This window comes from Podarcis tiliguerta, assembly GCF_965153285.1.
Source record: "Podarcis tiliguerta genome assembly, chromosome: 1".
NCBI classification, from domain to species: domain Eukaryota; kingdom Metazoa; phylum Chordata; class Lepidosauria; order Squamata; family Lacertidae; genus Podarcis; species Podarcis tiliguerta.
The window spans coordinates 21,954,928-21,979,002 of NC_139534.1; the positions used below are offsets into that span (position 1 = coordinate 21,954,928).

At 42.3% G+C, this 24,075-nt stretch overlaps 1 protein-coding gene and 1 long non-coding RNA gene across 3 annotated transcripts; both read right to left on the reverse strand.

Moving 5' to 3' along the window:
• Positions 1–1,192: 1,192 nt before the first annotated feature.
• CIRSR (corepressor of RBPJ and splicing regulator) lies at positions 1,193–24,039 on the reverse strand. 2 transcript variants are annotated; one of them, XM_083411459.1, is made up of 10 exons: positions 23,890–24,033; positions 20,903–20,997; positions 19,861–19,934; positions 19,420–19,430; positions 19,271–19,326; positions 18,301–18,349; positions 18,025–18,142; positions 6,547–6,653; positions 3,840–3,925; positions 1,193–2,096 (listed from the first exon to the last, which is right to left on the reverse strand). In XM_083411459.1, exons 1-10 carry the CDS (start codon positions 23,959–23,961, stop codon positions 1,421–1,423), a joined length of 1,344 nt encoding a protein of 447 aa, XP_083267585.1. In that variant the 5' UTR covers positions 23,962–24,033; the 3' UTR covers positions 1,193–1,420. The 2 variants fall into 2 exon arrangements, with proteins under 2 accessions (XP_083267585.1, XP_083267586.1); XM_083411460.1 differs by lacking the exon at positions 19,420–19,430 and having other exon boundaries at positions 23,890–24,039.
• LOC310664898 lies at positions 7,570–13,354 on the reverse strand. Its single transcript, XR_014505101.1, has 2 exons — positions 9,131–13,354; positions 7,570–8,801 (listed from the first exon to the last, which is right to left on the reverse strand). It is a non-coding gene; the product is annotated as an uncharacterized lncRNA (long non-coding RNA).
• Positions 24,040–24,075: the final 36 nt, after the last annotated feature.

Genomic DNA, 24,075 nt, shown 5'->3' on the forward strand with positions numbered 1-24,075 from the left:
CCTAGAGCCAGCTAGAAATGTAAGCACAATTTTGGAATGACAAAGCTGCTAGGTGTGCTAGATTTACCATTATTCAGGGGTTATCCTGCAATCATTTCTTTTTTCACCACTCAATCCTATGTGTGTTTTCTAGGAAGGGCCACTGAATTCAATGCGTCTTATTTCAAAGTAAGAATTCATGGCATTTCAGCCCTGGTGCCATTTAGTTTATTTCTTCTAATGACAGCATTAACAAGCTAATGCAGTGTGCAGTCACACCTACTTTTAGCTTTTGATACTTCCATTATCTTTTAATCTCTTACTGTAACACTCATAGGAAGGTGTGAGATGCATCAAAGGCTAAGCTTTGAAAGGCAAGGCACCTCTACTGGACACTGATTTCTGTGATATGCAAAAGCTTCTGCGTGGTGGTAGAAAAACACACCAGAACTATAGCAGAAATGAAGAAGCAGAAACACTCCTTGTCTGTACCTTGAATTCAATTGCACTTCTTAGTTTTCCAACTCCCTTGTTATCTGTGCCTTTAAAATAGCAGAGATATCCCAGAGAATAAAGTGAACATTTTTTGGGGGGAGAATCAAAGTTTATTTAATGTAGTTCATCCCTGAACATCTCTTTAAAAAACTACAACCCAAACCCTAAAGAGAAATCTACTGTCTGACAAGGTTAAGACTAGAGCTGACACAACATTCCTACAGCACACGATATCTACTAACTGTGAAGGCAGTAAATATTCTTCCCATGTCTTGAGAAATAACTCGACACTGCGGTAACATGTACCAACTAGGGCTCAAGATGCTTAGATAGCCTTGACCAAGTTGTACTCCACAGGAGGTCAAAAATGTTGGCTACACACTTATGTGGAACTATGTTGCTGTGCTGTTTTAACTTAAGAAATTGACCTCTTAGGGGGAACTTGGGGTGGGGAAATGCCTTGCTTCAAATATAATCAAGCGTTTTGTTGTCCGTAAAAGTGATTTTACCCAGATACTATTGGAATCATTTAATATAACCTGGAACCCTTGCTCCGTTCCTCACAAGAGTATTCACATCTATCACCAAGCAAGGATAAATTTTATTTATTAGTGAAGCTCCCACTTCTACAGAGGATTGCAAAGTACTTTTGCACGTGAATTTCTAAAACAAGGGACAATAACCTCCACTTACCCCACACCAAAATAAAATCACATGGTTTCCTACGCAAACTGAAGACACATTTATTTTGTTAATAATCTCTTCACATTTTGAAGCCTGTACATGTTTGCAACATATATACAAAATGCAAAGGGTTATTTGAAGTGAGAGAGACAGACAATTTACTGAGAACAGTCAATCTGAAAGAAGGAGAGGTGTATGTTAGGAGCCCTTACTAAAGGAGTTCAAACAAAGATGCAAGCAGTACATCTGCCACCCACATTATCTATTTTTGCCTCTCTCTGCTCCTGCTTCTCTCTCTGCGCTCCATTTTACTGTATTTGTCTCTGTAGCTCTCTCTGTGCTGCTCTCTGCGCACGTCTGAGCTGCAGCTTTTCGCTTCACTTTTCCTGTGCCGCTGCTCCTCATTCGGGCTAGAAGTCCTGTACCTCCTGTCAACGTCTCTCCCGCTCCTTTCCTCCTTGCTCTGGCTCCTGCTTCCGCTCCCGTACCTTTCAGATGCTCTTCTCTTGTCTGTGTTATCATTTCTGCTTGTTGTGGGCTTTCTTCTGCTCTCAGAGGAGCTCCATTTGTTGTTCCCTCCAGAACTATCTTGCTTTAAAAGTCCACACTTCTCTCTATCTTTGTCCTTGTTACCATGACTGCTGGAGGGATCTTCATAAAGTTTCCCCTTAGTCTTCGCCTTCTCTTCAGAATCACTGCTGCTAGCCTCTGAAAACTTGGCTTTTCTTCTTTCCTTAGAATCCATCTTCTTTTGTGCTGCTTTATCTCGGCTGTCAGTCTCACTATCACTGTTGCTTTCTGAAGAGTCACTGGAGGATGGGGAAGAGGACCTGCTCTTATGCTTCCTGTGTTTACTTTTGCTTTTTCTCTTCTGCTGCTTTTTCTTCTTTCTATCTCTCTTCTTCTTCTTCTTCTTTTTCTCCAGGCGATCCAGTTTCCTTTTATTTTGAGCATGGAAAAGGAGAGCAATTAAGCAGAGAGGTATGGCAGGGGAATAATGTTATATTTTAGAGGCCAGACCCTACGCAATATCAGACTGTGACGAGTTTACTATTTAAAAAATAAGAAGACACTCTACTCCCAAACTTGCCACCTGCTGATGAAATGTGAGGGGCAAAGGGAGCAATTTGCACCTGGGCCATAAAGGTAATTTTGCTTTGGATTGTTTTTTTTTTTAAATAGACATGTTCTAAATATTTTTAAATAAAACATTTCTTCCGGTGTTCTAGGATCTAGATACCTTATTTACCTGTGAGTAAAATTATTTTTTATACAAAGTTTGAGAGGCACAGTATCATGGCTCCAGTCCTGTCAAAAGGGCCAGGGATGGAAAAGACGGATATGGTAGGATGCTTTTTGCTCCCCTAACACACTGCCTGGGGCACATGCTTCTTCCCCTCTACCCCCTCCGAGCCTGAAACCAGCAAGGGGCCACGCAGGAACAGAATCCTGCTTGCGTGGATGGGGAATGGTATGTGCATGCCTACTTCTCAGCCCATCCAGCAGCAATGGTTGCACATGCATAGCCTCACCTGGTGATCAGTGACGGTGCAAACACACTGTTTGGAAGAGGCAGCATGGCTGGCTTGGATTTAGAATCCCTTCCTCCCTGGCAAGCATAGCTGCTTATTGTCTGAAGGTGCTACATGTGCCCCCACCAAGATGCTGTGCATGCAGAGGAGTGTGTTTTATTTAAATTTATAGTCTTGACTTTAGACACTAGTTGCCCAGGGCAGATAGCAAGAGTAATAAACAATTATTATTTTTTAAAGACTCCATCCACAATGAAATGCAACACTGTTGGAAGAAGTAAAGTTGTTAATAATAATAATAATTAATGGCATTCTGCTGTTTTAAGAGGCTCAGTTATGTGTAAGTCCTAGTTTCCCAAAATTGTTGTGGCTAATTTCATTAATTATTCTGGATTAAGGAGTTCGGTTAACATTTCATCCAGTAAGAACAAGTATCATTTCCCCCCCATATTGTATATATTTTTCAACTGAACATATTTACAACTGTAGAAGGTTGTTGCCATATATAATTCGTTCATTTCATGTTATTGAGAGAGTCCTTCTGTCTGCCCTTGATGAAATATATAAAAAGACAGCATTCAGACTTAGAAAGAACTAGCTGAAACATCTCCTCCATATATAGGCCTAAGAGCACACTATAGACAAAGTAAATAGAGGGAAAGGTATTTCAGAATTTCAGCTTTAACTCCCCAACCTTGAGAGGTTCTACTGAAAACATGGGAAGTGCTCCAAAGTGGTGCATTTAATATTGGAGCAAAATTTATTAAAGGTGCAGTACATTATCACCAATATCGCTTAGGATTCATCCACCCCCAATATTATACAGTGGTACCTCGGGTTACATACACTTCAGGTTACATACGCTTCAGGTAACTGACTCTGCTAACCCAGAAATAGTATCTCGGGTTAAGAACTTTGCTTCAGGATGAGAACAGAAATTGTGCAGTGGCAGCGGGAGGCCCCATTAGCTAAAGTGGTGCTTCAGGTTAAGAACAGTTTCAGGTTAAGAACGGACCTCCGGAACGAATTAAGTACTTAACCTGAGGTACCACTGTGTGTGTGTGTGTGTGTGTGAATAAAAAAAACTTTGGGGTGTTTTGTTGGTAACTTTTAAAGAAGTACTACTATATCTGTTAGCATTATAGTTACCTCAGAAGTTTCTGTTTTTGCTTAGTTGTCAAGGATTTCAAAAATTCCACTTCTGGATCATCTTCCCCTTCACTTGCAACAAATTCCTATTCAATGAAAATGGGAATAGGTTGCTATGGAATACAAACAGAAATGGCAGCACTTATCTTATACCTTAATGACCATGACAAACAATATGAATATTATTATACAGTTGTATCTGGGCTCCCAAATGCCTTGCAAGTCGAACATTTTGGCTCCTGAATGCCACAAACCCAGAAGTGAGTGTTCTGGTTTGCAAACCTTCTTTGGAACCTGAACGTCCGACCCAGGTTCCGCAGCTTCCGATTAGCTGCAGGAGTTTCTTGCAGCCAACTGGAAGCTGCGCCTTGGTTTCTGAACATTTCAGAACCTGAACATCCGACCTGGGTTCCGCAGCTTCCGATTAGCTGCAGGAGCTTCTTGCAGCCAACTGGAAGCTGCACTTTGGTTTCTGAACATTTCAGAAGTCAAACGGACTTCTGGAACAGATTCCGTTTGACTTCCAACATATGACTCAGTGGCGTAGCGTGGGTTGTCAGCACCCGGGGCAAGGCAAGTAATTTGCGCCTCCTAACCCGTGGATTTGCGCCCACTAACCCTAACCCCCAGATGTTGCGCCCGGTGCGGCCGGCCCCCCCTGCACCCCCACGCTACGCCACTGATACGACTCTATTATATTAGGACAACAACATGTTATTTTATAGTTGACTGAGTAAACATATGGCTTTTTTGAGAAGAAAATGAGTTAAGAATGCCACAACAAAGCGACCTACGTATTTGGATAGAGGTTTTTAAAATTTACTTAAATGAAGTAGCTTTGTAAAGTCATGCTAAAAAGGAGACAGTATGGGAATAAATATTCACAAAGTCCCAATAATTCTGAACCGAGGAAGACCGTACTCTTTATGGAGGTATTGACCGGTTGAATAGTTTACTTGCCAATTTTAGGCTTTCCCCTATTCAAACGATATGTTTCCATTTTAACATTTAAGATCCTTTTATGTGCTTTGGTTTCTCATTTCTTGCACACTGGTCGGAGCTCAATTTTTATGAAGTACAACTCAAATTAGACATAAAATGCACACCCCACACTGAGGGCCAAGTTAGATGTGACAGCAGTTGGTCCATGTCTTTAAATGCAGGACTTGCATGTAGAAAGGAGAGGGTGGAGATGTCCAATTTTAAAAACAAAGGTTGCGTGTGAGTGAGAGGAGCAGAATCCTCATCCCTCCTGAGGCTTATCTCCATGCAGCACTTTTATCTCAGCCAGGCACACATCTAATACTGGAGTCCCAATTGGGGGGAAAGTGTCTGAAGAGGAACTACAGGGAGAAAAGCCACAGGGGTCACGTCCTTTCACCTGTGTGCTTTTTTTAACATTTAAAATCAGAACCGCTCTCCATTTTTTACACGTGACTAGGGCAGGCTTCCTCAAACTCGGCCCTCCAGATGTTCTAAGACTACAATTCCCATCATCCCTGACCACTGGTCCTGCCAGCTAGGGATCATGGGAGTTGTAGGCCGAAAAACATCTGGAGGGCCGAGCTTGAGGAAGCCTGGACTAGGGCAACTCTGTGTTTTAAACACACAGATCTGCAATCTTCATGCGTAACTTGTCCAAGAGTCTGAGAAGAGATTACCGTATTTTTTGCTATATAAGACGCACTTTCCCCCTCCTAAAAAGTAAGGGGAAATGTGTGTGCGTCTCATGGAGCGAATGCAGGCGGGAGGCTCTGCTCAGCGCTCCCTTTAAAGAGCCGCGTGGAAGAAGAAGAAGAAGAAGAGTTTGGATTTGATATCCCACCTTTCACTCCCCTTCAGGAGTCTCAAAGCAGCTAACATTCTCCTTTCCCTTCCTCCCCTACAACAAACACCCTGTGAGGTGAGTGGGGCTGAGAGACTTCAGAGAAGTGTGACTGGCCCAAGGTCACCCAGCAGCTGCATGTGGAGGAGCGGAGACGCGAACCCGGTTCACCAGATTACGTGACTACCGCTCTTAACCACTACACCACACTGGAGTGTGTGCGGCTCTTGGGGGCTTTTCCCTGAGGAGAGAGAAGGGCTGCCCTCCAAGAAGCAGCTTTTAAAAGCTTTCTCACCAGTAAATGCAAGCCTACACGGCTCCAATTGTCTCCTTTGGATACCACCAAAGAACAGGGGAGAGCCAGTGGAAAGACCACAGCGGCAGACCCTTTGTCATCTCCCAACCCCGGTATGCCTTGACTTGCTATGTGTTTTCCAAACTTGCCTGTACCCTCTTCCTGGAGCACCCAAGGGAAGTGTTTTGGATTGCACCTTCCAAACATGGCATTGCCTGAAGGACATTTTCATTATTTCCCCTCTGGCTTCACCCACTGGTTGCTCTGGCTAAGGCAGCCTCTTAGGATAAGGCAAAGGTAGCAGAAGCTAAAACTATTTCCTCTGGCAGGTATTAAATCACTACTAACCCACAGGAGGCATTTCATTTATTAAACTATGGGTTGGAAAAATTATTTTACACCTGTCACTCTGGATAACAAAAAAAGAAGAAGTGGAAAACACAGTAAGTTTCGGGACACACATCCCTTGCTCTATCTATTCTGCTTTCCCATGGATATGCATATTATAAAAACATTAAGTAACAATTCACAAGCAATCACATTTAGATTTACAGACATTTTCAGCTTACTGATAAAAAGATCATTACCTGTGATGGATCATTTGCGGTCAAGTTTCTCCCCAGTACATTTTGTTTCAGTGCAAACCCACTGTTTCTCATCTCCGCTATTAGCTCCGAGGGGTGCATTGATGGCCCTGTTCACCAAAATCACAGTTTGAATGTATCATTTATATCTCTCTACCTTTTTTGGACTCCACAGTGGGAATTCGGTTGAAGCTTTGTTAAGTAAAATCACAGCTAAATCAACTCAATAATCTTCTGCTGAGCAAATAATCAGATATGATTTTCTAAAACAGCAGTCTGGAGATTCAGATGGAAAATAATTGCATTTTTCTTTAAGTGCAAGGGGATTCTCTTCTTATGTAACTTTGTCATGTTGAAAACAATATATTTTAGGTATTGTCTGCCTGTAAGCTTTTGATAAAAGTACAAAAATAAAAAAAGCAGGCTTTGAAAGCCATGCCAACTTTAAGATGCAAATGTTTTCTGATACCAAGAATAAATACGAACACATACTTTTAAGAGGGATACTTTAAAGATGTTAGAAAAAATAGTTTTCAGAAAATTAAATGTTGTTTAAAATGCTTACAATATAAATCTCAAATGAGAGTATGCAAGTCACATGGCCCATGATTTGTGGAAGGTCTACAGAATCACAAGAATTAGATGTCTTAAATATTTAATTTTCACTCATAAAATTTATATACTGCTTGATTGTAGAAAAACCTCAAGAGTTTTTGCTATGGGTAGATACAAATGTAATGATTCCTTTCTCCTCACTGTGATTAGTGGCTCAAAAATCGGATTGTTCTCTTCCCCTCTCTGCTATGTTTGCCCAGCCCAGGAACCTGCCTTATTATTATATCTGTACCAACATGAACCACATTTAACCTTAACCACAGCATACTTGGCATGTATAGTATTGGACTATAACTACCTTTTTGCTCTTCAGGTGGAATTGCATGTTAAAATTGTTCTTATTCTGTTTTTTTTTTTCTTCCAACCTGGCAAAACGCCAGTATGTTACACTAGCCATAAGTATTTTTAAAATTTGTACTTCCAAATGATATTCTGTCTCATCAGCATGATGGCACATTCATTATGGAAAAAAGAGGTGGTTTGCTGCATTTGGTACTGGAGGCCTCTTAGCATTACTATGAATTAGCTAGTTATTACTTACCAACTGATAGTGTTCTTGTTGTCAGTAACAACAACTTAGGCAGAGGTACCTGCTTCATTCTCACCTTTTGCTGTTTCTATCTGCTGTCATTCATTCATTAGCCAAACTTTTTGTTTAAAGCAGCTCTCAGAAATTGTGTGAATGTGCCCACAACATGCTTTCACAGCACAACACCTCTGCATGCTCAGGTACATGTTTGTCTCTCACAAGGACATGCTCGCAGCCCAATGAAAGTTGGGGTGCCAGAAGTTGTAGGGATAATATATCGAAGATCGATTTTGGAGGTTTCATTCAGAGAACTGAGATATTTTTAAGACTCAACACATAAAGTACCCTTGTGCTGCTAATACTGTCTCTTGCTAAATATCAGCTGAAGTTATTTCCAAATCAGTGCGCTTATGATTTGCCTGCCTTAGAGGTTGGGTGTGCATATAGGATCATATAAGGATAAAAGTTGTCCGCAAGCAAGGCGCAAAAGAAGATGAACTTTGGATTTTTAACATCCCGAGTCACCTTCCTTGAGGTTATTGATTTGCCACCACAGGCCCTCTCTTCAGAAGTTGCTGTTGTTGGTATGTGATTTCCTCAGTAGGGTGGGTTTGAGGCTGAAGCAGTTACGGTTTCTAATTCAGCACACTAAACGCCAACCTTAACTGCTCTGTAAAGCTTGGCCCTGTAATCTAGCCTTATGTTCTGTGTTTTATTTATTTATTTTTCTAGTTCATCGCCAAACAGCACGATATCTGAGAATCCTAGTGGTTGTTAAGAATGCCGTTTAAAGTGGAACACTTATACAGAGTTTAACTGCTAGGCCAATGTCGTGTGTGAATGATAGAAACATCTCTCCTCCCCCTGCCCAATATAAAATGAAAGCAGTGTTTCAATAGGCTCTAAATCTTCAGTGAAATGTATAAAAAAGGCATTATAAGAATACAGATTCAGCTGATGTCAAAGAAAAGAGCAATTTGCAAAATGAGGGTACAAAATGAGTGTTCAGTATTGCTATAAAGGGTGATCCTTTGGCGGATACGTAGAGGTGCTCTTCAAGATGCTACTAATATGTATACATACACACATAGGCTGCAATCCTATACAGTGGTGCCTCGCAAGACGAAAAGAATCCGTTCCGCGAGTCTCTTCGTCTTGTGGTTTTTTTCGTCTTGCGAAGCAAGCCCATTACCACTTAGCGGGCTTAGCGGATCAGCTGATAAGCGGCTTAGCGGATCAGCTGTTAAGCGGCTTAGCGGCTTGGGGGAAAGGGGGGGGAAAGGAAAAAACCCCGCAGGAACTCGCAAGACATTTTCGTCTTGCGAAGCAAGCCCATAGGAAATTCGTTTTGCGAAGCACCTCCAAAACGGAAAACCCTTTCGTCTAGCGGGGTTTCCGTCTTGCGAGGCATTCGTCTTGCGGGGCACCACTGTACATGCTTACCAGGGAGTAAGTCTCACTGAACTTGCGTCCAAGCAGAAATGCATAGGATTGTGTTGCTTGAGTTGTGGTTGAAATAAACGCAGGGCATTATTTGGGAAAACACAGGTTGGCAGTTGCCCCCCCCCATTGGTGTTTCAAAACATGTTATTATTCCTCAAGATCATTCCTTTCTCGTAAGGTGGTATAAAAGTAACCACATCAAATGCTCTTAGATATACTACTTTTCTTTTAAATAATGCAACTCTTAATTATATCAAAGAACAGGCCTTTGAATCTTGCTTAATGCACTCTGTCCTCTTTACTGAAATCTGAACAGGGTAGCAGTGTGTGGCATTGCAGCTTAAGCAAATCAAAAAGTGCATGCTGATTCACAACTGAAGGCGATTTCTGTACTTCTTAGCTTCTTAAGTTTAAATTTGGATTTCAAGAGGTAGAAAAAAGGAACAACAAGCATGACCAAAGCATAGGACAGAATGAGGGAGGGGCAAGTCTGGTTCTCCAGATCTGTCCCTTGTTCTGGTAGCTGTTCTCATAAGGGGTAGATAATGAAGTAACAGCAAGTGTAATTTAGGCTGTTATCATAATGCAGGGGTGGGAAACTCTCTTGGCCCAGTAGGCCAGATCTTTATCACACACCCACCCCATCCCCACAGGCCACCTCTGACAGGAGGGTGGGACTACTCACTAGTTAGTCATTTGATATCAGGTGATTGAAACCTGTCAAAATGCAGCACTTTGTACTTGGGACTGGCAAAGCACTTTGTGCAGCTTTCACCGAATGCTTGAAACCAGTTGATTGCTGGGCTTTTGGGAAGTGCTGTCATAGGGGTTTTGACAGAGTCCACAAAGCCCATTTCAAAGCCCTGTCCTTACCTGCCCCACACCTGATGTCATATATGTCATCACGTGTAAGGCAGGTGGATATGGCTTTGCTGAAATCTGGCCTGCGGACTGGGGGTTCCCCAACCTGCTATAATGTCATGTTAGTGAAGGGCCTCATTCTCCAAGCCCAATCCTGCTCCTCCTTTGTCAAACAGCCCTTCTGACAAGGGAAACCTGTATAGATGCTTTGGGGGGATATATGTACAGCCAGACAACACAAATGTAATTACAAGCATTTCAGCAAGGACAACAAATGGTGATATATTAAAAGTGTGAGTGTGTTGTGTTAGAGTGGGAAGGTCAAGAATAGAGAGAGAGAGACAAGGAGATTTCATTGAGTCCTGCATGCAGAGTTCCATCTTGAGGTGGTTAGCTTTAAAGGCAAGCCTCAGAAGGAGACAATTTTTGCACAAGACTTGGTTGCTATTAGGAAAATGCAAGGTTGCTATCGGTGACTAAGAGTGAACATGCTGCCCTCTAGTGGCTGGCTAGGATACATTCTGAAAATGACAAGTAAATCAGAAACCTCTACAGTATTTAAAAACACACTGTCTCTCACACACACTCTTTCCTTCAAGCTCATGTAAGGTGGCAAAACTTCATTACGATTTTTTGAAATGTCTCTGGGTTGTATCTTCATGTGGCAGCCCTTTTTACTGGTTGCTTATGCTTATCATCAAAATGGCCAATGCCATCTTTCTCTAACTTTTCTAATTTAATGTGTGAACAAAGTGAACCAAACAAGTATAACATTTTAATCTGGACTCTGCTGAGAGGGCACACTGCACAACAGTACAGTGAACAATTCCATTTCCCCCTCTTTGCTAGGAGTGATTTTGTCAGGGCGTGTTGAAACGCATCGGGGGCAGCCGATGTCAGTTTTCACTATGCCACGAATTCTGTCAAATTTAGAATATTTAAAATAGGAATTGGTTTCCCTGCCTTGCTGCAATAAAGTATGTGCACACTGACCATTAAGTACTGATGCTTAGCTATTGTAGGAAACACAGGTTTAACCTCTATTCATAGGGCCATTCTTCAAGCAAGTGTGTGCAAACTTTCTTCGCACACACCTCAGTTTACAATCGATGCTGACAAATAACCATTCTATTTCCGCAGCTTCTAATTCTTGTTGGCTTCATTTTTAAAACATTTTCCAATATCTGTGTTGTTTTTTATACAGTGGTACCTTGGTTTAAGAACAGCTTAGTTTATGAACAACTTGGATAAAGAACGCTGCAAACTCGGAAGTAGATGTTTTGGTTTGTGAACTTTGCCTTGGAATAAGAACATGTTTCACTTCCTGTTGAGTGTGTTCCATTTGAAAATTGAGTCCCCCACTGCTATGGGAAAGCATGCTTTGGTTTAAGAATGCTTTGATTTAAGAACGGATTTCCGGAACGGATTAAGTTTGTAAACCAAGGTACCACTGTATTTTGTTTTTGTTTTGGAGTCAATATTTTGATTTGCATCCACGATAGCACCAAACAGACACATACATATGGATTGAATGAAAAAAACCTACCCTAAATTTTAATGCCCTGGCTGCATTTTGAAGTTGCTCTAGATCACAGATTGCACTTCTAAACCTATCTAGGTAAAGGTAAAGGGACCCCTGACCATTAGGTCCAGTCGTGACCGACTCTGGGGTTGCAGCGCTCAGCTTGCTTTATTGGCCGAGGGAGCTGGCGTACAGCTTCTGGTTCATGTGGCCAGCATGACTAAGCCGCTTCTGGCGAACCAGAGCAGCGCACGGAAATGCCATTTACCTTCCCGCTGGAGCGGTACCTATTTATCTACTTGCACTTTGATGTGCTTTCGAACTGCTAGGTTGGCAGGAGCAGGGACTGAGCAATGGGAGCTCACCCCATCACGGGGATTCAAACCGCCAACCTTCTGATCGGCAAGTCCTAGGCTCTGTGGTTTAACCCACAGCACCACTTGCGTCCCTCTAAACCTATCTACTTGGCAGCAAGTCACACTGTAATTAAAAGGATTTATATTCCATCTGAAAAGAAGACATGATATTTAAAAGGTGTAAATCTTAAACAGACCCTGATTGAGGGTCAGACAGTAAATTTCAAGATAGCAGCAATTGTCAATGGCAGCCATGTTCTGTTGCTACCTGTTGTACAGAGAGTAAGATACAAAATATAAAACTAAATCCCATGATAAAACTAAGCTGATCCCATGATATCACCAAGTTCTTCAGTTCCCTGCTCTTGTTTTGTGTCAGTAGAACCCATTGGCAATGGGCATGGTGGAAGAGCACAATGTGAAACATTGTTTTGTTTTAACATGAGGCAAGTTCTACTGTAACGGAAGGAAGAGAGGGAACGAATTTCCCGGCAGCCATATTTAGTGGTAGCCACACGTTTCTTGCAATGTTCAATCTGGCCCTCAGAAGAAGCAGAAGTAATTGTGCCCCTCCAGCAGTTTTGTCATAGTTCATTAATGGTATAAATAATTAACATTTGCTGGTAGTTAACTAGAAGACAAAAAAAGCTAGATTAACATTAGGGATCTTTTGGATGCAACTGACCACACAGTGCCAGTTCACCTCAACTGATAGAGTTTTGCATTTAATTGCTACCTTATATTGATTATGAACCTGGAAAGTTACAATCAGTGGGGGAAAATATTTTTTTAAAAAAATCTAAAACCAGCTTAGCCTAAAGAAGCATTTTGATTGCCTAATTTAACTTTGTAAAGGCTGTAGTAAAGCTTATAGCTGGTCTCGGTAAACCTCGCAGCTGGAATATTCTCACACTACCATGTAGCTTTCCAGTGATCAAAGTAAGTTACTTTATATATCAAACTAAGATTTCATAATGGAAATAAATGCAACACCAGGGGGGGTGCAGTTGTCATGAAATAATTACACTCCTGGGAGATTACAGACAAGGCTGTACCCCAGGGGTGTGATTATCCCATGATAACCACATCCAGTGAAATTGCCTTATTGCAAAAATAATCTCCATTCACCAGCAAGATATATTATTCAATAGGAGACTTGTGAAAGCGGAGAGATTATATTTTTTTAAAGGTCTGAATCACCAACTGGATTAGTACTATGGTCTGTATACAAAGGGAAAAATGAAACCCACACAGACAGAATGCATGTTATTTCTTCTGTCTGCTACAGTATAGAGCTGTGCTGTTTTGTATTGTTAAAAACAGACACCCATTCTTAAGGAACAAGGCACTCATCAGCACCAAACAGGGGCTTTAAACTGTATGGGTGCAATCACCCTGATGCTATTCTGTACAAAGCAGGGGTTGCTGGTCCAGAAGGGCAAAAGAAGCGCAGCGAACCACCAAATGCAGCCACTTCCCCATAACAGCCCCAGTCTCCCTCCCCCTACTTAATCACAGTGCTAACCCCCCCCCCCACTTGCACACTAAAATCACCTATGGCCTATCTTTCTGCTTGAAATCTGCACTGCTGTCGCCTGCCCCCCAACTCTCCAGAAAGGGGCAAGTGAGTGATAAAAACACCTATTTCTGCAAGCCATTTCCTATAGAAAAACAGTCCTCAGGCAGGGCAACCAGACCCACTACTTCTCTAAATAGCCTTCTTTCCTTGATTGGAAACACCTAGCCAATCAGGACACAGCTATTTGCTGCAATTTACATAAAGTAGCTTGTTCAATCAATCAATATCCACAACCAATACAGCAGAACTACTTCAAAAATATTCTTTCCCCCCCACACACCCCAGGTAAAGGTAAAGGTACCCCTGCCCGTGCGGGCCAGTCTTGCCAGACCCTAGGGTTGAGCACTCATCTCACTCTATAGGCCGGGAGCCAGCGCTGTCCGCAGACACTTCCGGGTCACGTGGCCAGCGTGACAAGCTGCATCTGGCAAGCCAGTGCAGCACACGGAACGCCGTTTACCTTCCTGCTAGTAAGCGGTCCCTATTTATCTACTTGCACCCGGAGGTGCTTTCGAACTGCTAGGTTGGCAGGCGCTGGGACCGAGCGACGGGAGCGCACCCCGCCGCGGGGATTCGAATCGCTGACCATGCGATCAGCAAGTCCTATGCGCTGAGGTTTTACCCACAGCGCCACCCGCGCCCCTCCACACACCCCAACCCCCCCACAATTTTATTCTGATTCATTTAGGATACACATTGCTGCTGTTGCAGTTCTGTGCTGAGAGAGAGCAGCTTAGCAAACACACCACTTCAGAGGTTTGGCAGGAAAACAGCAGAAGGAGCAGACAGGCTGTGCTGCTTTGGTTTAAAGCAGGGACAAGAAACGCCGACAAGAATGTTTGGTTTATGTGCTGCACTGGGAGAAAAAATTCTCATTTCTCAGTGTAGCCCACAAAAAAAGCTCTCGCCCAGCCCTTAGCCTCACTGTTTCTGCTCCTCCTACCCACTAACCTTGCTTTTTCCCTACCTGCTCCTAGCCTATTTATTTCTACCCCATCTCTTAAGCACAAGGAGCTGCTGACTGTGAGACTCCAAGATCGGGTGGCAAGTTGTAATGGAAGAGGAAAGAGAGATAAATAAATCTGCCCTCCCCATCTCGACAGCTCCACCAGCCCCGGATGCCATCTGGTTGGGGCAGGATCAGTGTAGGATGTGAGTGGAACCAGCTCCAGTTGATTCCTGCCATGCAGCCAGAGAGCTTTGAAACCAGCACTGCTAGGTGCAGTGTGTTCTTGCTGGAAAACCATCCCTGGATGGCACCTTCAAGATTGTGACAAGGGTGAGGGTGTCCCACCTTTCCTCTAAAGGAGGCTCCGGTATGAAACTTCCCAACTGGAATTCATTAGCAAATCTGATACTGTGGACTCAATAGAGAATTGGCTGGCTATTTCACTAACCTAATTTAGGTGTTGTTTTCCACTATCTTCCTATGTCAATTCATCACCAGTGGCTTTTAGGTAGAAATTGGTCATACACACTGCGATGACATATGGCATTCATCTGTGCAAAGTAACAGGCTGCATCTACTGTTATGTCTTGGACTGATCGACCTTTAAGCCTCACTTTGCTAAACCCATACAGTGGTACCTCTGGTTGTGAACGGGATCTGTTCCGGAGCCCCATTCGCAACATGAGCAGAATGCAACCCACGTCTGCGCGGGTTGCGATTCGCCACTTCTGTGCATGACGTCATTTTGCGCATCTGCGCATGCACGAGCGGCGAAACCCAGAAGTAACCCTTTCCAGTACTTCCCGGTCGCCTCGGGATGCAACCTGAAAATGCGCAACCTGAAGCAAATGTAACAAGAGGTGTGACTGTACTGTACTGCAACGTACCTGTTAAGCCTAGTATTACGCAGGACTCTTTGCTATTTTTACTGCAGCAGATGATCAGTTACGCCTCTGGAAATTATTTCCAACATACTAACAATGCCCAAAATTTTACTCCAGAGTTTTAACAGAGGGTGCTCCAGAGACGTCAAAAACTATGAAAGTAATCTGCAAACTGCTGAGGTTTAATAAGCAATTCACAAGGATAGGCAGAAGATAGACCATAGCTCATTAGCCAAAAGTGACAAGGGTAGCTTTTCCAGCCACTTCATGGCCTGTCTGTGCAGGCTGTGTCTTTGTGAAGTGTATTTGTATGAAAGAAAGAGTGATGCATCTGTGTCTGTGGTCTATAGGTGTGTGATGAGTGCCTGCATGTGCATGTGGAGTGGTTGCATGGTAAGGGAAAATAACTGTACTTGTTATTAGACAAGAACAGCATCATTGTGTGTGTGGAAAAGTCAATACAGTCATACCTCTGGTTGTGAATGTGATCCGTGCGGGAGGCACGTTCACAACCCGCAGCATTTGCAGCCTGAAGCGCTGCATCTGCGCACGCGTGTGACGCAATTTGGCGCTTCTGCGCATGATGTCATTTTGTGCTTCTGTGCATGCGTGAGCACCGAAACCCAGAAGTAACCGGTTTCGGTACTTCCGGGTTTGGCGCGGTCTGCAACCCGAAAACACGCAACCCACAGCGTTCGTAACCCGAGGTATGACTGTACTGTGTTATTTCCAAAATCAGGACCAGCGGGACACAGCTGGCAAGCATGAGGTTGTCTGGTGGAAGGGGTAGAGGGAAGCAGCAACAAGTGCACATTCTCTCATTCTGTGTTGTGCTATGTCCCCAGTGGCAGCCTCTTTGTGACTGGCACCCACAACACTTAGAAGTGGAAATGTGCCCAATGGCCAAAAAAAAGTGACCACTATACTATAATGCGAGGTTATTGCAGAAACCAAAGTTGGTGAGTGCAAAATACTGATGACAACTCTAAAATGGCAGGGCTGAATCATGAATGCTACAAAGCAAAGAAAGTCACATTTTCTTTTCTGGTACACAGGGAAGCCTTCTTTCCCTTCCACTGTCAATTACTATCACTGCCAGTGGTTACTGGAAAGTTTCCTTTTTAATTCTAAAAGCCCCAAGAGGACCCCCTCAGCCTAAGAGAATCCAATCTGCGAAAGAAGGCCTCTCTCTCTCTCTCTCTCTGTCTCTCACTGATATGAATAGATAGCAACACTGAAGATCACCAGGGGAGGTGAGAGAAGAGCAGGGATTTTAACTTAAGTCTCCTAGGCCTAAGGATATATATTTGTTATACAAATAGAATGGATATACAGTGATACCTTTGTTTAAGAACAGCTTAGTTTATGAACAACTTGGATTAAGAACGCTGCAAACCCGGAAGTAGCTGTTTTGGTTTGTGAACTTTGCCTTGGAAGCAGAACATGTTCCACTTCCTGTTGAGTGTGTTCCATTTGTAAATTGAATCCCCCACTGCTATGGGAAAGCATGCCTTGGTTTAAGAATGCTGTGGTTTAAGAACGGATTTCTGGAACGAATTAAGTTTGTAAACCAAGGTACCACTGTATTTAAGTTTAAAGAACTGAGCACAAGAACATCTACCATTTGAACCATTAATAAAGGCAAGGCAAAAATCACAACTCAGTTTGTAATATTAGAGAACTAAAGAACAGTACTTAACTTGCTGGCAGAAGCAAAAAAACTCCACCCGTTTCAAGAAAGAGATAGATAAATTTAAAATTAAGTACTCTACAGTACTTAACTTGTTGGCAGAAGCAAAAAAACTCCACCCATTTCAAGAAAAAGATAGATAAATTTAGGGAGACTATTTGCACTTGTCCACAATTCACCAAAACTTCAGATTATTTTCTCAGTTCCCTGAATGCTACCAACGTGGCATGTGGCAATGTGGTAGAATGTGCAGATACCAAGTGGAATGTGTTTGTGTCCCAATACAACTTCCTTTTTTTGTAGGGGCAAGAAACCTTGTTGAGCGCGAGGGAACCTTTTGGGGGCTGCACGCCAGTGGTGGATAGGGCCAGAGGCATAAGTGTATGTACAGTACAGTACTTTGTACAGTAGGCTAGTTTCTAAACACCTTCTCAAACCCTTCTCCATCTAGACAAGCAAGAGGCATTAGCAGAGTTAAAGCTCACATTAGCTGGACAAGAATATTCAGGGTGCAAAACAGGGCCAGTGACAGGTGTGGCCTGGGACTCCCCAGACAGAGAGGACTAGGGAGCCTCATTTGGTCCCCTGCTCCTGATTACACATGTCCTTCTCAAGCTCACAATCCTATGCACACTTGAAGTCCTATGTCCCCTTGAAGTCAGTGTGGCTTGCTTTTTAAGTATAGGATTGCACTGTTAAATTTTTTTTTAATGTATATTCTTAATTAGCTCTGAGAGCAATGGGCAGGTATCCTCTCTGTGCAGTTCCAGAGAATACTCCAAGCATCCTAGCATCCTGTCCTCATTTTTTTCCTGGTACTTAAGGGATTCCCCTGTGCCTTGTAGTTCTAGTGTGAGTTGTGCCAGGAAATCCAAGAGCTTTCCACCAGGATGATGTCATTGCCCACGTATTGGCAGTGACGGGAGGGGATCAATGCTGCATGGGGCCACAAATGCACCCAGCATATTGCCTTAGTTTTTCAAGGCACGCTTCAGTCCCTCTGGCAACATACGTATTTTGATAGAATGATAAAAATACATTTAAAGTGCTTACCTGAGCCATCATTGGAAACAGAGCTTGCGTTAATCCCAGAAAGGCCGAACAAAGGGCATTCTCTGTCTGTGTTCACGTGGCCCCACTTGTGACATTTAATGCACCTCACATTCCTCACCTGAAACAATGCCAATATTGACATAATTTTACTCTTCAATATCACCGTCTGTCCAATGAAACAGCTGCATGTTAAAAACCTAGTAAAATATTATGTACATCACTGAACATTTGAAATTCACCATGAAAACAGGAGGGGAGGAAATGCACAAAACTTGCCTGGATCCCAAATGGCTGGTCTCTAATGTTCATGTCATCCTTAGCATATCTGTTAAAGTACAAGAAGGTATATAAGTATACATAAGCTCAACACTTATACTATTATTGGGGATTCAAACGATGTAGAATTAGGAATAAAGGAGAGCAGTTTCAATCGTGAAACCTTGGGTTTGAATGACATCAAATACTTTACAAGTTTGTGAAATTACAGCATCATTATTTAGTCAAAACTGTCATGTTCAGCAAGTCAAGGAAGTTTCACTTAAGGAAAAAACATGTTGTTTACACACTTTCTACCATGTTTATTATTTTTTAATATTCTAATGATTTTCTGTAGCTTTGAGTTTTCTTGACTGCTGTTTTGTTGCTCCTGCTTCTGTTCTGTCATCAAGATGTATATAGTTTTTCCATTTTTGTGATCTTCTTTTTAGACTTATAACTGGAAAAGTAGCATTAGAACTAATTTAAATAAATACATGCATTGAGTTAGATCCATGTCTTGCATGAGAAGAGAGGCATTTGAGTAAGATTTGAATCCCACCGATTCCCCCATTCTTCTGTAACCCCCACCCCTTCTGATGCTGTTCTGGAGGCAGGGACCAGAACTCTCTTCATACTTCCCTAAATCTTCCCATTTTGTGATGAATGGAAGTTTACTCAGCTGAGTTTGGTCAGCATTTTTCTTTATCCATTCACCTCTCCACAAGTTCATGGATTTTATATTTATTTAGATATGATATAGGAGCCATGGGACTCAGTTGATCCACTTTTGAAAAACAAGTCAAAGATAATACCACTTGAGAGGGCCTTTTTCTGTTGTTTTATTTAAAGAAGATTTCAACCTTGAGGAACTAGGAAAACCTTTTCAGACTTAAGACTTTAGAGCACATACTTTTCAGACTTAAGAGCACATACTTGAAAATAAACTCTGCATACAGCATTATCCAAATAAGAAAGGGATAATTCTTACTTTTCACGTGGAGCTACCTTCTGCCATTCAAATTTGTACTCAGTCTCTCCTTCTTGCTAAAAACAACAAATATAAAGTCCTGTTAAAAACACCTGGTTTGAAATTTATGCCGAATATAATTGGGGGGGGGGAATAAATTTCAAAATTACCTCTTTGCTCTCTTGTTTCATTATCAGCATAGAAGGAAAAGATAAGACGAAACATTAGAAAAGACAAGCAGATATCAATATTGCAGGCAACATACAGATAATAGGATATCATACATCTCTAAAAATCATAGAGCACTTATTAAATCTAAGTATTTTCCTTATTTTAAAAAATGCACATTTGTTTGCAGTCATGTAAACCCCAAAGTCTTATTTCTAGACTCATAGCTGAGGCTGCAATAATACATATTTCCTTATGAGTAAATCTTATTAAACTTAGTAGTATTTACTTCTTAAACCTGTCCAAGACTCTGCTTTAAGAGTCTTTTCATAGTATTCAAACCTTGGATACAATGTAGGATCATGTTCTATGAGCTATTATGCAGGGTTCCAAGCTCAGCAGAAAGGGATAATTTATATATTTGCGTTGATGTTAGAAATTACCTTTCTTTGCTCCTGGTGGGGCCTCATACATAAAGTTTAGACCATTCTTCACACGCTCATCACCCATAAGCAATCTATACAGAAGACAATGAGAATGATCACAAAGAAATAGGAGATGGGTGTCTTAGATACTAAAACATTTTAAAATAAATGTTGACAACAAATAATGGTTCTGAAACAGCTCATATACTTTTTAAATGTTTACTTTTATAGACATCTAATACAAGAAGAACATTTTTTAATACTAGTAGTTATGCTTAGGAAATATCCCCAGACTTTTTGGTTACATTAAAATATTTTAGCTCAACATTCTAATTTTCACTGTATAAGCAGAGATAAGCATATCCTTCATAAAGTAATTACCGTATTTTTCTGTGTATAAGACTAGGTTTCCCCCCTAAAAATAATGTCCAGAATTTGGGGGAGTCTTATACATGTGGGCCATCTCCCCCCCATTTTCTTAAATCGGAGTCCCCCAAAATAGGGGTCATCTTATGCATGGGGGCATCTTATATATGGAAAAATACGGTAATACATTTAAAGTGCCATGTTCTGAATGTAATGCACAAAGTACTGGAATTCTCCAGTTCAACTGAATTGTGAAAATTCAAAGTACTATTAATTCCAATTGTATTATTTGGTTTTGACTGTACTGTACTTTGATAAGCTTTAGGAGTGGTCTGACACCAGATCTGTTGGAAGCAAGCTAAGGAGCGAGGTAGTGAACTGCAGACCTGTTTCAAACATGCAGAGTTCCATCTACAGGCAACTCCCCATTTACGTGTGGGTTACGTTCCAAGGCTTAAGGGTTTAAGGGCAAAAAGGAGAGGAAATACAATATCATTGTATAAGTGTTCAAGAATCGCAATGGCTTCAGTGAATACAACTTACCATTTTTCAAATAAAAGTTTGAGACGCAAAAACAGATTAGTAGTATGAGAAATCCCAAACTGAGATGCTTATATCTGCTAGATTTTAGGAAAACAAAAAGTAGAGTTTATTTTTATCTACTAAAATGTAAGATTTAAATGTTGTTTCTCACCTGTTATCATAACATTCCTGCTCTTTAAGGTATTGCTGCATTAACTCTTCTTGTTTCTTTTTGTCATAAGTTATTTTCTGTTCTGCCATCCATACCTAAAGGGAACAAATATGATTTAAGTATTTCCACTTTATATGCAATCTGTACTGAAATTCTATAATCCAAATAAATTAGGAAACACTGCCAGCATATGTGTAAACACAGTTACATGGTTTAAGAGATTAGATAGTGTTTTGGCTATCTGGTGTGCTGGTGGTAGAATTTGGAAAATCCCACATTATCCAGAAATTGCTTACCAGTACACTAACTTTGCAGTTCAATTTATTTCAGTAGTATTAACTTCCAAGAAAATAAGGTGTTAACCACATATTTAGCATTTTGTCCTCATCTGTAAAATGACCAGCTTTTGGAGGTTTGTAGCGGTAGCGGGGCATCAAAATAATTGTCAGATAAAGATGACAAAAGGTTAACTTTTAAGCTTCACCATTCTGTCATATATTTATATCCTGCCTTTTCCCCTGACAGGGACAGTTTAAGATATAATCTGCTCTGCCCATGCTAGATGGCATTCACCAAAGTGTTCTTGAGGGCCATTATTAATCTTTTAAGTGAAATATATAACTTAACGTTAAAGTCAGCATCCATAGTGGAGTGGATGATAATAAGCAACGTAAAACCCATACGTAAACAAATAATCCAAGGGGACCCATGTAATTACACACCTGTCAACCTCACAGGTACACCCTTCCCCAATATGACCCAGGTAGTTCGGTGACAATCAAGAGCAGATTGAGGGGGGCAGGCTTTAGGGGATGGAGAGGAAGGGGAAGTACATGCATGTAATACTGAACATCACCCACGGTTTTCACAATGACAGTTGTCAATGGCCTGTATCAAATTGGCGCTTACTTGCTAACCTTGAGAGTAAGACCTATTTAGCTCAGTTGGGGCTTACTTTCGAACAGGCATATATAGAATTGCCCTGCTGAACAACAAGGCACAGAATATGAAATATTTTAAGCGCTCATCAAGGGCATATAGAACTGTAGAGTTGGAAGGGACCCTGAGGATCATCTGGTCCAACCCAATGCAATGCAGGGATATGCCGCTTTCCTCTACAGCAGAGGTCAGCAAACTCTTTCAGCAGGTGGCCGGTCCACTGTCCCTCAGACCTTGTGGGGGGCCAGACTATATTTTGAAAAAATAAAATGAACAAATTCCTATGCCCCACAAATAACCCAGAGATGCATTTTAAATAAAAGGACACATTCTACTCATGTAAAAACACGCTGATTCCCGGACCATCCGCAGGCCAGATTTCGAAGGCGATTGGGCCGGATTCGGCCCCCAGGCCTTAGTTTGCCTTCCCATGCTCTACAGCAGGGATGTACAACAGCTCGATCGCGATCTAATGGCAGATCCCTGCAATGTTTTGGTAGATCACGGTCAATCTTTGGCTCCCTTTCCTCTGCATAGGTAAATATGTCTCCTGCCCCGCCCCCTCGGAGCTCCCTCTGAGTGGCTGTTTTCATCCATAGTGACGCTATTGTGAGTGAGATAAGTTCCCCAACTTCCCTTGCCTTCCCTCCAAAAATGGAACTCCCCTCCCCAAAGAAGCCTGCACCTTAACCCCCCAAAACCGGTCTTTCCTCCTCCCCAAAAAGCTCAACAACTTTGAACTGAACCCCTAAAAAACCAGGGGGTAGATCACTGCCAGATTTTAATTCTGAAAGTAGAAGCAGTCTCTTGGAAGTTGGCCACTCCTGCTCTACAGGGATTGAACCTGCAACACTGGCTTTATCAGCACCATGCTCTGTCCAGGGTGAGCTATCCAGGGTGATTTAATTTTAAAAAGTAGTAAGAGGACAGATGCTCCACCAGGGTCAGCCCAAGACATTTCGGCAACTGAGGCAGACCCCAAAATGGTAGTTTCATTTCTACCCCACCCCACCCACCAAGGAAAAAGGGGTGAGAGAGGATCAGGAACAAGAGGGGAAAGAGAATATTTACAGATAAAATGCAAACAGATAAAAACACTGGCAGGATTATTGTAATAACCTGCAGTTACATAAGAGTATATATTTAAAGAAGACAAATAAATGAGTAAGTTAAGTGAATTTGGATATGCAGAAGATATTAAAAATTTAAGGAACTGCAGAAAGAGGGGGGAGGAAGTCAAGTTTTAAAATGTCAAAATGATTGTAAAATCAGTGAAATGTATAATTTATTTATTTTTTAAAGGAACAAGAGGGGAAAGAAACCTGGGCATCGGGATCTTCTGCCCCAGCGTATGGATCCAACTCCCTTCAGGACCCCCCAATAAAATATTTGAGCGGGCTGGGCCCCTCCAAAGTTGATGGGCATTGCCATTCAATTGATGCTGTGCACCATAATCTTGTGATCCAGAGGGAGCGGCTTACCTGCCTGCTCCCCTGTATTTTATTCAAATGGCCTCCCTGCTGTTGCCAGAGCCAGTTGCCCCACTTTGCCTCTTAATTGCCCCCCCCCAACGTCCCATGGCTCAAGTGGTCACAAAACCAGGGCTGCGGATGCTGGGATGACAGAAGGGATGACCTGAAAATATTTCAGGCTGTGAGGGTTCGCTTTGTGCTATGAGGAACCCACCCACCCCCCGAAATCCTAGAACCGTAGAGTTGGAAGGATCCCCGGTGGTCATCTAGCCTAACCCCCTCATCTCTAAAGCACCCATGGCAGAGGGCCATCTGCTTAAAAAAAACAAAACACCTCTGAGGAAGGAAAAGCCCCCCACCTCCAGAAGGAGGCCTTTCCACTATCGAACAGAAGACAGAAAGCATCTCCCCCCACTCACTGGAAGTTAAAAGGGGGAGGCCTCCCAAAGCGAGGAATACACGCCGACTCTACCACGTCTGAACGGGCCATGGGTGCATTGGCGGTGTGTGAAGCGTGTCGGCTGGGTTGGGGAAAAGGAGAAACCCGCTGGTTCATCTCCTCCTTCTCCTCCTCACCTTTTTGATATTGGACTTGGAGGCCGGGTGGAAGTCCTTCTTGCACATGAAGTTGGCGAATGATTTCCCCATGATGGCGGCGGCTTCGGCTTTCGGCCACCGGGAATTCGGGCGGCGGCGCCGCCGACGACGACGGACCCTTTTTTTTACCTCAGGAATGGGACGCCTGCCTCCTTGACCGTAGTA